This window comes from Microcaecilia unicolor, chromosome 8, assembly GCF_901765095.1.
Source record: "Microcaecilia unicolor chromosome 8, aMicUni1.1, whole genome shotgun sequence".
NCBI lineage: Eukaryota > Metazoa > Chordata > Amphibia > Gymnophiona > Siphonopidae > Microcaecilia > Microcaecilia unicolor.
The window spans coordinates 19,984,387-19,996,036 of record NC_044038.1 but is presented as its reverse complement, the minus strand read 5'-3'; the positions used below and the strand labels follow the sequence as shown (position 1 = coordinate 19,996,036).

The window sequence follows — 11,650 nt, the reverse complement described above, 5'->3', positions numbered from 1 at the left end:
GAGAAATATCCAGAGTACCTGAATGTAACTCACCTTGAGCTACTACTGAAAAGGGTGTGAGCAAAATCTAAATAAATAAATAGGTATTTGATTCTTAATAGTGATAAAATAGGAAAAAGAACCTTTTCCTACCCAAAAATTATTCCTTAATCTAAACTGTCCATTAATATGGTCTCAGTTTTAAATTTCATACTAAACTGTTGACTGCATTTCTTAGAAGATGAATTTGAAAAAAGAAAAAAAAATCAATAAAAAAATTTTAAAATGTGGCTTCCATGTTCCCCAAAGGAACTTTGCAGAACTTTGGTCATATGAAACATACAAAAATATATTTTTATGCTCTTATTTATTCAAAATAAGACGTGCTCAAACAAACCAACTTACAAGTAAAAAAATATTTATTTAATGTCCTTGGACATTTCAAGCACAGCTAACTTCTGCAAATTGCACAGCCACTCCTTGGTCAGAGAGCTGTAGTGCCATCTGGTGGACAAGAGGTAGAATAGCATCTTATTACCAGATTAAATGACAGGCAAAATACAGTATAGGAAGGCCAGTGAGGAAATGCTTTGACATCAGCCAAAATATAGAAAGTTCAGGGAGTGTTCAATACAAGTCTCAAATCCCTTAAACTACCAACTTTTCTGGAGGGGGGGGGTGGAGTAAAAGCCAGCAGCAAGTTTTATTTCAGAAAACAGGAATGTATGGAGGTAGAGAGACAGCTGACAACCATCACATTCACAGTGACATGGGCCAAAAGCACTGAGATAAACCAAGAAAACGGGAAGGTATCTGGCAGAGTCCCAGACAAGAGTAGAGAAAGGGCATTAATCCTACTTCCTACCTCACCTCTAATTCCATCAATACTATTACTACCACCTGCTTGAGCACATCCCGGGGGGGCATAGCCATGGTGTACCTGGGAGGGCCTGGGTCTGACCACTTTTAGCTCAGGCCTACCCAGCAGCAGCATACCCTTGATGTAACTGCTGGGTTTCCCCAAGCCCCACCCAGCTGAAGACATCCGGAACCTACCATAACTCCACTGAGCCAACCCCAGCAGTCAGTGGCAGCATTCCTGAGATGTTCTCGCTGGTACCCTGTGGCCAGTGGCATAGTTACGTGGGGCCAGGGGGGCCTGGGCTCCCTGCCGATGATCCTCTCGACCCCCCTCCCGCCGCCAACCCGCAGTCGCCTGCCTTTGCTGGCGGGGGACCCCAATCCCCGCCAGCCGAGGTCCTCTGCTTCTCGCAAAAGGATTCCTTCTGTTTCTGACGTCCTGCATGAGGGGGCAAGAGGGTCATTGGCAGGGGGGGCAAAGTTGATGGTGGTGGCGGGGGGACTAAAATGTGCCCCCTCACCTCGGGCTCTGGACTCCCCTCCCGCCGAAGTCTGGCTACGCCCCTGCCCTGTGCACCTTCAGTTCTCACGCGCGAACTGAATATGCACAGGAACTGAGCATGTGTGGGGCGCTGGTACAGCTACCACTAACTGATACAATTGTCTGAGGGGAATTATGGTGGGCTTCAGGTTCTGGTGGGGCTTGAGAAACCTCATCAGCTAAGATATTTCAATTTTAAGTTGAGCTGGGGTGGGGGACAAGCAGGGGTGAGCGGGTGCAGAGAGGAAAAAAGTGTTACGCTATGCCCCTGGTTCATCCCCGGAGTTAGCAACCTGATCCAGGTTTTGTGCACGGTTTGGAGACAGCAGGTTAGAGTCAGTTTCACTTGCTGCAAGATGGGACGGAGCCAGGATCACGCCGTATTATTAACGCCTGAGCAGTGATTCTATCTGCCATGCATTTTGCACCGTTTCATTGTAGTTTCTACGCTACCTTCTTAAAACTTCCCTCTCCTTTATCCATTGCTTGAATTAGGGAGGGGATCTAGTCACAAGATCAGCAATGCAGAACTAGGCACTTTTCATTTCTTGCCAACATAATATATTGGAATGAAACTGCCTAGCAGATGAGCTCAGCTAAAGCTAACTTTATATCAGTCTTTTTCAACTACAGCACATGCAAATTCGACCCAGCAGAATGCCAGTAACTTCATCACCAATATAAACACATAAAGTGAAACTGGAATATGTGATTTGCCACTAAATGAACACCTAGGCTCATCACTGGCTGCAGAGTCAGAATTGGCATTTTTAAAGTCACTGTCCCACTCAGACCAGTAAGCAGCAGCCATTCCAGTGTGCGCACAATTCTCAGTCCCACATCTTGCAAAACATTTTAAAGAACTAGCTGTGAAAAGCAACCAGAGGGAGCGCCATTTTCTGCTTCAATGCTTTCAGGATAGTAACGCTCAGCCTCTGGGTTCTGCAGAAGTCTGTGATCTTCATGTGCACATTAAGGGTTACTTTAGCTCACTAGAGCAGGCCTAAGACAGCTTCTTGCCCCTACAGAGGCAAAACTCTTTCACCCAGCCTCTGCAACAGAAAGGAGTGAGTGGGCCAGGAACGTCAAGTGAAAAGTCCACACCCTTAATGTTCCGTCTTTCTGAGATTCCCCCCTCCTGTCTTCATCTCTGGCTCCTCATGCCTGCTGAGGATCCAGATCTGACCAGTAGATGGCCCCAGTGTTCTGTGAAAATAAATCTCCTCCCCACCCCCCCCCTACCCTTTTTCCCCTCCAGATGTGAAAAGTCAGTGATGGGTGTGAAGAATGAGGAAGAGGGTAGGAGACCCCTGAAGCTCTGTAGTCACACTGTGACTGTCCCAAGGCTCCTGAGCTTCTTGCTGTAGCTAACCATGTAGCTAACTACCGGAAACGACCTCTCTTACTCAGACATTAGCACTCTCTGGTCTGTAGGACATAGAAGCAATTGAAAAGCTGAGCTTCAAAACTCATTCCAATAAGTTACTATTGGTTCTGTCATTCATAGCTATATCCTGGATCTGCTGAGAACAGATTTCTGATTCAGTTCAGTGGTCAGACCTGCTCTAACCATTCCATTATATCCCTGTGTGCTCCATGCACCATTTTTCTTTACATCTGCAGGACAACACAGCCATGGCGGGGGCAGGGGCAGAGGTGCTCGTCGCTCTGGCGGGACTGCGTCGTGCGAGAGATCCCGGCATCCAGCCCTGACTCTGTGCCAAGGTCTTTGAAATTTCACTCTGAATCTTTGGGTTTCACATTTTTCTGCTTCCATATTTTCGACAAACGAAACTTAGTTTTCTTCTTGGGGCTCTCTGGACTGTCTCGCTGCGGATCTGTCAAAAAGAAAGCAAACAGACTCTAAGAGGATTCTTCTCTCACAAAATGCCTACAGATAGGTGCCCAGAGGCACCTGTGTGAAGCCTATTCTATCAGGGAACCTAGGTGCCTACTTCCCTTATGGAAAACTGGTGTAACAGACAGGGAAGGCTTATCCATTAGGCACAACAGGCACACTGCCTAGGGCCTATGAAAATATACACAATAAATAGAATACAAATACATAAAATATAAATCAAATATACATACAATTCAAATTAAAAGCTCAGTCATACATTAAATGCCACTGAGGGAGGGGCTCACAATGGCAAAAGTGCCTAGAGCCCACAAAAGCCAAAGAGGTGAAATACACACCTATCAAACAGGCCAACCATACAGCTTGCATCTAAATACCAGACGTACCCGTGTACCTTACAGTATTCTATCATTTACACGTCTAATTGTGAGCTCTGCCCACGCCTATGTGTACACCGGTTCTGGCGTTGCCACTTCCCCTTAAAGATACTCCCTCACAGCGTCAGAACCACCTTAAAACTCATAGTCCCTTCCAAGGGGAAAGTGATACAGGAGGGGTGGAGCCAGGAGGAAATGGTCAGGAAGTATAAAAGCCAGGGCCACAGCTAGGTTAAGGGAGACCAGAGGGAAGCCACAACTCTCCACCACCCATGTATGAACAGCTACAGTCAGGAAGGACAAGTGTGACTTGGCACCTTGCAATTAGGTATCTTTGACCCAGATGGTCACAAGTCAGTCTCACTGAACTGCTAACGACTGTACTGGTAACCCTGGAGAGCCAGCCCAGAGCCCAGCAGTGTATGTTGCATGCTGTGGCCCTGCAGGAGGCCACGGAGGGACACTCTTGTAGGAAAGGACCAGCGGGGTACTGAGGGTGAGGCGGTGGAGGCGATCCACCCCGGTGCACGCTGCAGGAGGGGTGAAGGGAGCAGCCGCACAGCTGTCGGCTCTGCCGGTTCCCTGCTCCCTCTGATGTTACTTCCTGTTCCGGGGCAGAGGGAGCAGGGAATCGGCGGAGCCGATAGCTGCTCGGCTGCTCCCAGCACCCCAGGAGAACAATGCACCGGGGGGGGGGGGGGGGTTGGAGGTGATGCGCTGGGAGGGGGGACGATGCTGCACCGGGGGGGGGGGGGGGAACACTGCACCTGAGGGAGGGGGGGTCAACACTATAACCCCGGGGGGGGGGGGGCGCGCAGCAGCAGCAATCCACCCCGGGTGGCAGCCAGCCAAGGAACACTGAAAAGGACTAGTTTTTATGTTCACTTTTCTTCCCCACCTGTAAATTGAATAGGACTCCTACCTGACACTTTCAATAAATTATTGTTTTGTTCACCTTAAATCCACTGTGTGGCTCTGGTTTATCCTGGCTCCAGAGCCCACTCTCATTCACATTACCACAGTGTATTTATAGAATGACGTTTAGGTGGAATTTGGGTATCTCCCTGCATTGGTGCATGTATACTGGTGTATATGCCAGTACTGTAATCATTTACTCACAAAATCAGCAAGTACATGTCAGCACACACTTTACAGAATTACTCCCTAACAGCTCGATATTCCAAAGATTTCGCCACCTAGGTCTTCCTTCTTAAAAAGATTGTGAGCTCAGCACTGAATTTAAGTACCTTAATTCACAAGGCACCTAAATTTAGGATCCACAAAAAGAGGCAGAGACAGGTCAAGAGGGTGACGGTAAGAGTTCAGCACTGATTTCAAGTGCTGGACACCTAACGTTGGACACAGGAATTACATGCCCAAATTTAGGAGACTCAGGTTTAAGGCTCCCAAATTCAGCTCCAGGGGCACTGAGCCCTCTTTCAGTATTGGGATCTAAGACTCCTGGTGAAAGCCTGGGCTTGCATTTCCTGCACTCGGAAGGACAGCTTCAGGAGTGGATTCTTACCGTATCTTTGGATCATGGCTTCCATCATCTGATCCTCCTCCTGCTCCCTGTGAACAAACAGCAGTTGGTTCCATTAGAGTGAAGAAAGTCAACATAGAAAGGGTGAGGGAAAGGGAAATGGGACTTGATATACCGCCTTTCTGAGGTTTTTGCAACTACATTCAAAGCGGTTTACATATATTCAGGTACTTAGTTTGTATCAGGGGCAATGGAGGGTTAAGTGACTTGCCCAGAGTCACAAGGAGCTGCAGTGGGACTCAAACCCAGTTCCCCAGAATCAGAGTCCGCTGCGCTAACCACTAGGCTATTCCATGTAGAAGCCTGCCCTTGCAGATCACCAATGCGGCTGCGCAGGCTTCTGTTTCTGTGAGTCTGATGTCCTGATCTGCAAGGGCAGGCTTCTACATGGAATGTTGCTAGTGGAATAGCAACATTCCATGTAGAATCTCAAATAGTAGCAACAGAATCTCAATAGTAGCAACATTCCATCTAGAATCTCAAATAGTAGCAACATTCCATCTAGAATCTCCAATGGTAGCTACATTCCATCTAGAATCCCAAATAGTAGCAACAGAATCTCATTAGTAGCAACATTCCATCTAGAATCTCAAATAGTAGCAACATTCCATCTAGAATCTCCAATGGTAGTAACATTCCATCTAGAATCTCAAATAGTAGCAACAGAATCTCAATAGTAGCAACATTCCATCTAGAATCTCCAATAGTAGCAACATTCCATGTAGAATCTCAAATAGTAGCAACATTCCATGTAGAATCTCAAATAGGGAAAGGGAAATGGGACTCGATATACCGCCTTTCTGAGGTTTTTGCAACTACATTCAAAGTGGTTTACATATATTCAGGTACTTATTCTGTACCAGGGGCAATGGAGGGTTAAGTGACTTGCCCAGCGTCACAAGGAGCTGCAGTGGGACTCAAACCCAGTTCCCCAGAATCAGAGTCCGCTGCGCTAACCACTAGGCTATTCCTCCACTAGCAACATTCCATGTAGAAGCCTGCTCTTGCAGATCACCAATGCGGCTGCGCAGGCTTCTGTTTCTGTGAGTCTGATGTCAGACTCACAGAAACAGAAGCCTGCGCGGCCGCGTTGCTGATCTGCAAGGGCAGGCTTCTACATGGAATGTTGCTAGTGGAATAGCAACATTCCATGTAGAATCTCAAATAGTAGCAACAGAATCTCAATAGTAGCAACGTTCCATCTAGAATCTCAAATAGTAGCAACATTCCATCTAGAATCTCCAATAGTAGCAACATTCCATCTAGAATCTCAAATGTAACAACATTCCATCTAGAACCTCCAATAGTAGCAACATTCCATGTAGAATCTCAAATAGGGAAAGGGAAATGGGACTTGACATACTGCCTTTCTGAGGTTTTTGCAACTACATTCAAAACGGTTTACATATATTCAGGTACTTATTTTGTACCAGGGGCAATGGAGAGTTAAGTGACTTGCCCAGAGTCACAAGGAGCTGCAGTGGGAATCAAACTCAGTTCCCCAGGATCAAAGTCCACTGCACTAACCACTAGGCTACTCCTCCACTCCAGTCGCTCTCCTTCAATGTTCTCACTAAGCAGCCATGATTTGCATGGGAGTCCCTCTAGTGCAGAGGTTCTCAACCCAGTCCTTAGGGCACATCGAGCCAGTTGGGGTTTTCAGGCTATCCCCCTTAAATTCAGTGGGGATATCCAGAAAACCCCAAGTGGTTGGGTGTGCCCTGAGGGCTGGGTTGAAAACCTCTGCTCTAGTGCCATGATACTGTACTTTCACTTTCAAGGGACAGGCAGATTGCAACTGACTCCCCCTCCCCCCCCCCCAAAGAAAATATAAATAAATATTGAAGCCCTCCCCAAGCCATACCTCACACTTCCCTCTCCTGACCCATCTTATCCCATCCATGTCACAAGTCTAAACAGCACAGAAATGATCCCTTGTTGCACCAAGCCCATCTGGGTCAGTAAGGCCGTGCCAACAAAATGATACCAGCACCGTTCGAAACGCTGACGTCAGGGGGGGGGGGAGGGGGAGGGGGAAGGTAAGAGCATCCCTGCTCTATTTGGACTTATGGACTTCATAAATGGTGTTAAATGAGTCCTGGAGAAGGGAAAGGCCCAGAAGGACTTCTTTTTTTTTTTTTTTTTACAAATTTTATATGGATAGCATTTATCTGTATTATTTTGCCCTACTCACCCCTACTTAACGGTTAAGCTCAAGGAAGGATATCCTGTTATAGGTTCCAGTTCCGACTACTATGACAGTGAGGGTGTTTTTATAAACACTGACCGTCACCAGCTAAATCAGTCTCAGATATTCAAACACTGGACCATGTCCATGTACTGCCATTGAAAATCCAAGTTTGCAGCACCACCTGGAAATTATGCAGGTATGGCCGGTACTCCGTGCCACAGCCACACAGCTAACCGAGCAAATTGACATGATTTTACTAGCCCACTTAACAATGCGGGTGCCATCACTGAGCATCACCAGTGCCTGCACAACTTCTGGGACGCCACCCCTCGACTGCTCCTCAACTGGCCGGTTTTCACACAACTGGTTAAAGTCAATATCCAGCGGAACTGTCTGGTTAATTACTGGACGTCCACCTCAGTGGGGTTTACCTAGGCAGGAGCCTCTCCTGTACTTTTGAATATCGAGCCCTGAGATTACAGGAAACATGGAACAGGACCTTATTAGTTAGTGGTTTAGTTCTGTAGATAGGCTACTTTGCTATATAAGGGGTCCATTTACTAAGCAGTGGGAGCGGGGGCCGTTTTTCCCGTGCGCCAGGGCCCTCTTTCTCTACGGCCGGTAAAAGCCCCACCAAAAAATGGCCATGCGGTGAGAGAACTCTTACCGCGTAGCCATGCGACGGGAGCCCTTACCGCCACCCACTGAAGTGGCAATAACTGCTCCCGCGCTAACCGAGCAACATGCAGTGATGCTTACCGCTGGGTTACCGCCGCGAAAGCCATTTCCGGGAGGTTTCTTTTTTTCCCCCGGAAATGGCGCGTGCTCGGGGCAGGACCGCCGCTGGCGGCTGCATTGTGCCGGCGGTAGTCCTGGAAGAGCGAGCGGTAAGCCTGCACTGGGCTTACCACCGCTCTGTAAAAGGGTCCCCTAAGGTCCCACAGAGATTTTAGGTGGGCCTTGAGAGCCCGACACTGAGAAATTTTCCCAGCAATTGATTTATAGCAAACTATGGGACTTGCGGCTGAAATAATGATGAATTCATCAATAATAGTGGGCCTCTTACAGATTTGACCTCTGTTGTAAGGATTCTGTTTTGTAGGATTTATAGATACAGTAACCGATTTCTCAATAATATGGAGATTTTTACTGTTGATATGATTCTATAATGATTTCATGCTTTTGTAATCCACCTTGAACTACTTGTTGGTAAAGCGAACTAAAAACGCTCAAATTAAATTAAAAGGACAAACAGGCCAATCCAGTCTGCTCATTTGAGATTTTTCTGCACTGGATAGATAAATATGCAAATATGTGCCTGCAACCCAACCCTGAGGCATATTTTCAAAGCACTTAGCCTTCCAAAGTTCCATAGGTGTCTAAGGAACTTTGGAAGGCTAAGTGCTTTGAAAATACGCCTCCCTGTCTACTTCATCTCCGAGACGACAATGTGACAGAGATTCCTGCCATTCTGAATCGGACATTATTCCTCCTACCTGAGCCGGTCTTCATCCAAACAGTCCACGATGTCGCTTCTGTCATTAACGATACTGACGTACTTCTGAAGCAATTCGCTTTCACGAGCCTTCTGCTGAGGCGACTTCAACTTATCTGCAAAGGAGAAAGATCCACAATGTATCTGCAGACAGACCTACACCGGACACCTCCACCTGTACTTCAGTGAGAGCAATGCAATATTCAAGGGCACATTTTAACTATTGATTTAATAGCCAATAGAGTGGATACCCTGGAGGGAGTAGAAACGATGAGAAGGGATCTCCGAACCTTAGAAGAATGGTCAACAGTCTGGCAATTAAAATGTAATTATAATATTTATTCAGTTCTTACTCAGTCCACATTCATACTGTTGATGACTAAATCAAAATACAACTTGACAACAAATGCCTAAGTTAAACACAGTATCATTCTGAGATGACAAGTAAACAATATATATTTTCGTAAGGCACAATTTGTAAGTTCTTTCCATATGTGCTCAAAGAAATCGCCTCTGTGTATTAATCGTGTGATTTATGTGAAGATGTAGCGGACATCTTTCAGCCACGTTCAAGAGTTGAAGACAACGGAAGTGATTTGGTGATATATTGAGGATTTCTATCTGGTCACAATCATTTTGTTTGGATCAAGACTCAAAGTGCAAGCGATGTTCTCATAGAATACGTGATAAGTGGATGTATCAGTATATAAGAAGCTTTTAACAACAAATATTTCAGTGCACATAGTGAACTATGCTAATTGTTACACAGAGACGATTTCTTTGAGCACATGTGGAAAGAACTTACAAATTGTGGCTTAGGAAAATATATATTGTTTACATGTCATCTCAGAATGATACTGTGTTTAACTTAGGCATTTGTTGTCAAGTTGTATTTTGATTTAGTCTTCAACAGTAGGAATGTGGAATGAGTGAGAACTGAATAAATATTTGAATTAGTCTTCTATAAGTTTATAGGTGTTATGACATATTGTCACAATAAATGGTGTGAATTAATTTATAACAATTTGTTGAGAATATCATTTGTTCTGGAGTCCTTAGATATATTTAAATAATAGACTCCGGATAGGAGGGGAGAGATTAGTAGCTCGACTCAGGAGACAGACCTTGGGGTGTTCGTGTCGGAGGATCTGAAGGTGAAGAAACAATGCGACAAGGCGACGGCTGTGGCCAGAAGGATGCTAGGCTGCGTAGAGAGGGGTGTAACCAGCAAAAGAAATGAGGTGTTGATGCCCCTCTACAAATCGTTGGTGAGGCCCCACTTGGAGTATTGTGTTCAGTTTTGGAGGTTGTATCTTGCTATAGATGTAAAAAGACTAGAAGCAGTGCAAAGAAAAGCTACAAAAATGGTATGGGATTTGTGTTGCAAACCGTACGAGGAGAGACTTGTTGACCTGAACATGTATGCCTTGGAGGAAAGGAGAAACAGGGGTGACATGATACAGACATTCAAATATTTGAAAGGTATTAATCCGCAAACAAACCTTTTCCGGAGACAGGAAGGCGGTAGAACTAGAGAACATGAATTGAGGTTGAAGGGGGGCAGACTCAGGACTAATGTCAGGAAGTATTTTTTCACGAAGAGGGTGGTGGATATGTGGAATGCCCTCCCGCGGAGGTAGTGGAGATGAAAACGGTAATGGAATTCAAACATGCGTGGGATAAGCACAAAGAAATCCTGTTTAGAAGGAATGGTTCTGTGGAATCTTAACGGAGATTGGGTGGCGATGCCGGTAATTGGGAAACAAAACGGGAGATGCCAGACTTCTACTGTCTACGCCCTGATTGTGACTGAATAGATAGGGATGGGCTGGAGTGTAAAATTTAAAGGGCTTCGATGTTAGCTTCAGAACTTAGTACAAGAACAGTACTGGGCAGACTTCTATGGTCTGTGCCCTGAGAAAGGCAAAGACAAATCAAACTCAGGTATACATATAAAGTATCACATACTATGTAAAATGAGTTTATCTTGTTGGGCAGACTAGATGGGCCGTACAGGTCTTTATCTGCCATCATTTACTATGTTACTCTTTGGAGTTCTACATGGAATGTTGCTACTAATTGGGATTCCAGAATATTGTAACTCTTTAGGATTCCAGAATCTTCAGAACTTTTAGTACAGGAAGAGTGCTGGGCAGATTTCTACAGTCTGTGCCCCGATCGTGACTGAATAGATATGGATGGGCTGGAGTGTAAGTTTTAAGGGGCTTCGACGTTAGCTTCAGAACTTTTAGTACAAGAACAGTGCTTGGCAGACTTCTACAGTCTGTGCCTTGAGTATGGCAAGGACAAATCAAACTTGGGTATACATATAAAGTATTACATACCATGTAAAATGAGTTTATCGTTGGGCAGACTGGATGGACTGTACAGGTCTTTACCTGCCATCATTTACTGTGTTACTCTTTGGGGTTCTACATGGAATGTTGCTTCTAATTGGGATTCCAGAATCTTGTAACTCTTTAGGATTCCAGAATCTTCAGAACGTTTAGTACAAGAGTGCTGGGCAGACTTCTACAGTCTGTACCCTGAGAATGGCAAGAACAAATCAAACTCGGGTATAAAGTATCACATACCATGTAAAATGAGTTTATCTTATTGGGCAGACTGAATGGACTGTACAGGTCTTTATCTGCCGTCATTTACTATGTTACTACTACTACTTAACATTTCTAGAGCGCTACTAGGGTTACGCAGCGCTGTACAGTTTAACAAAGAAGGACAGTCCCTGCTCAAAGGAGCTTACAATCTAAAGGACGAAATGTCAAGTTGGGGCAGTCAAGATTT

At 45.5% G+C, this 11,650-nt stretch overlaps 1 protein-coding gene across 1 annotated transcript in view; it reads right to left on the bottom strand.

Moving 5' to 3' along the window:
• Positions 1-1,344: 1,344 nt before the first annotated feature.
• The window catches only part of LOC115476152 (MICAL-like protein 2), a 104,965-nt gene continuing 94,659 nt past the window's right edge, over positions 1,345-11,650 (bottom strand). Inside the window, exons 15-17 of the mRNA XM_030212355.1 lie at positions 8,847-8,961; positions 5,142-5,188; positions 1,345-3,219 (exon numbers count right to left, since the gene is read on the bottom strand). Of these exons, the coding sequence (XP_030068215.1) occupies positions 3,119-3,219; positions 5,142-5,188; positions 8,847-8,961 (263 nt within the window). The 3' untranslated portion in view covers positions 1,345-3,118. The remainder of the gene's footprint in view (positions 3,220-5,141; positions 5,189-8,846; positions 8,962-11,650) is intronic.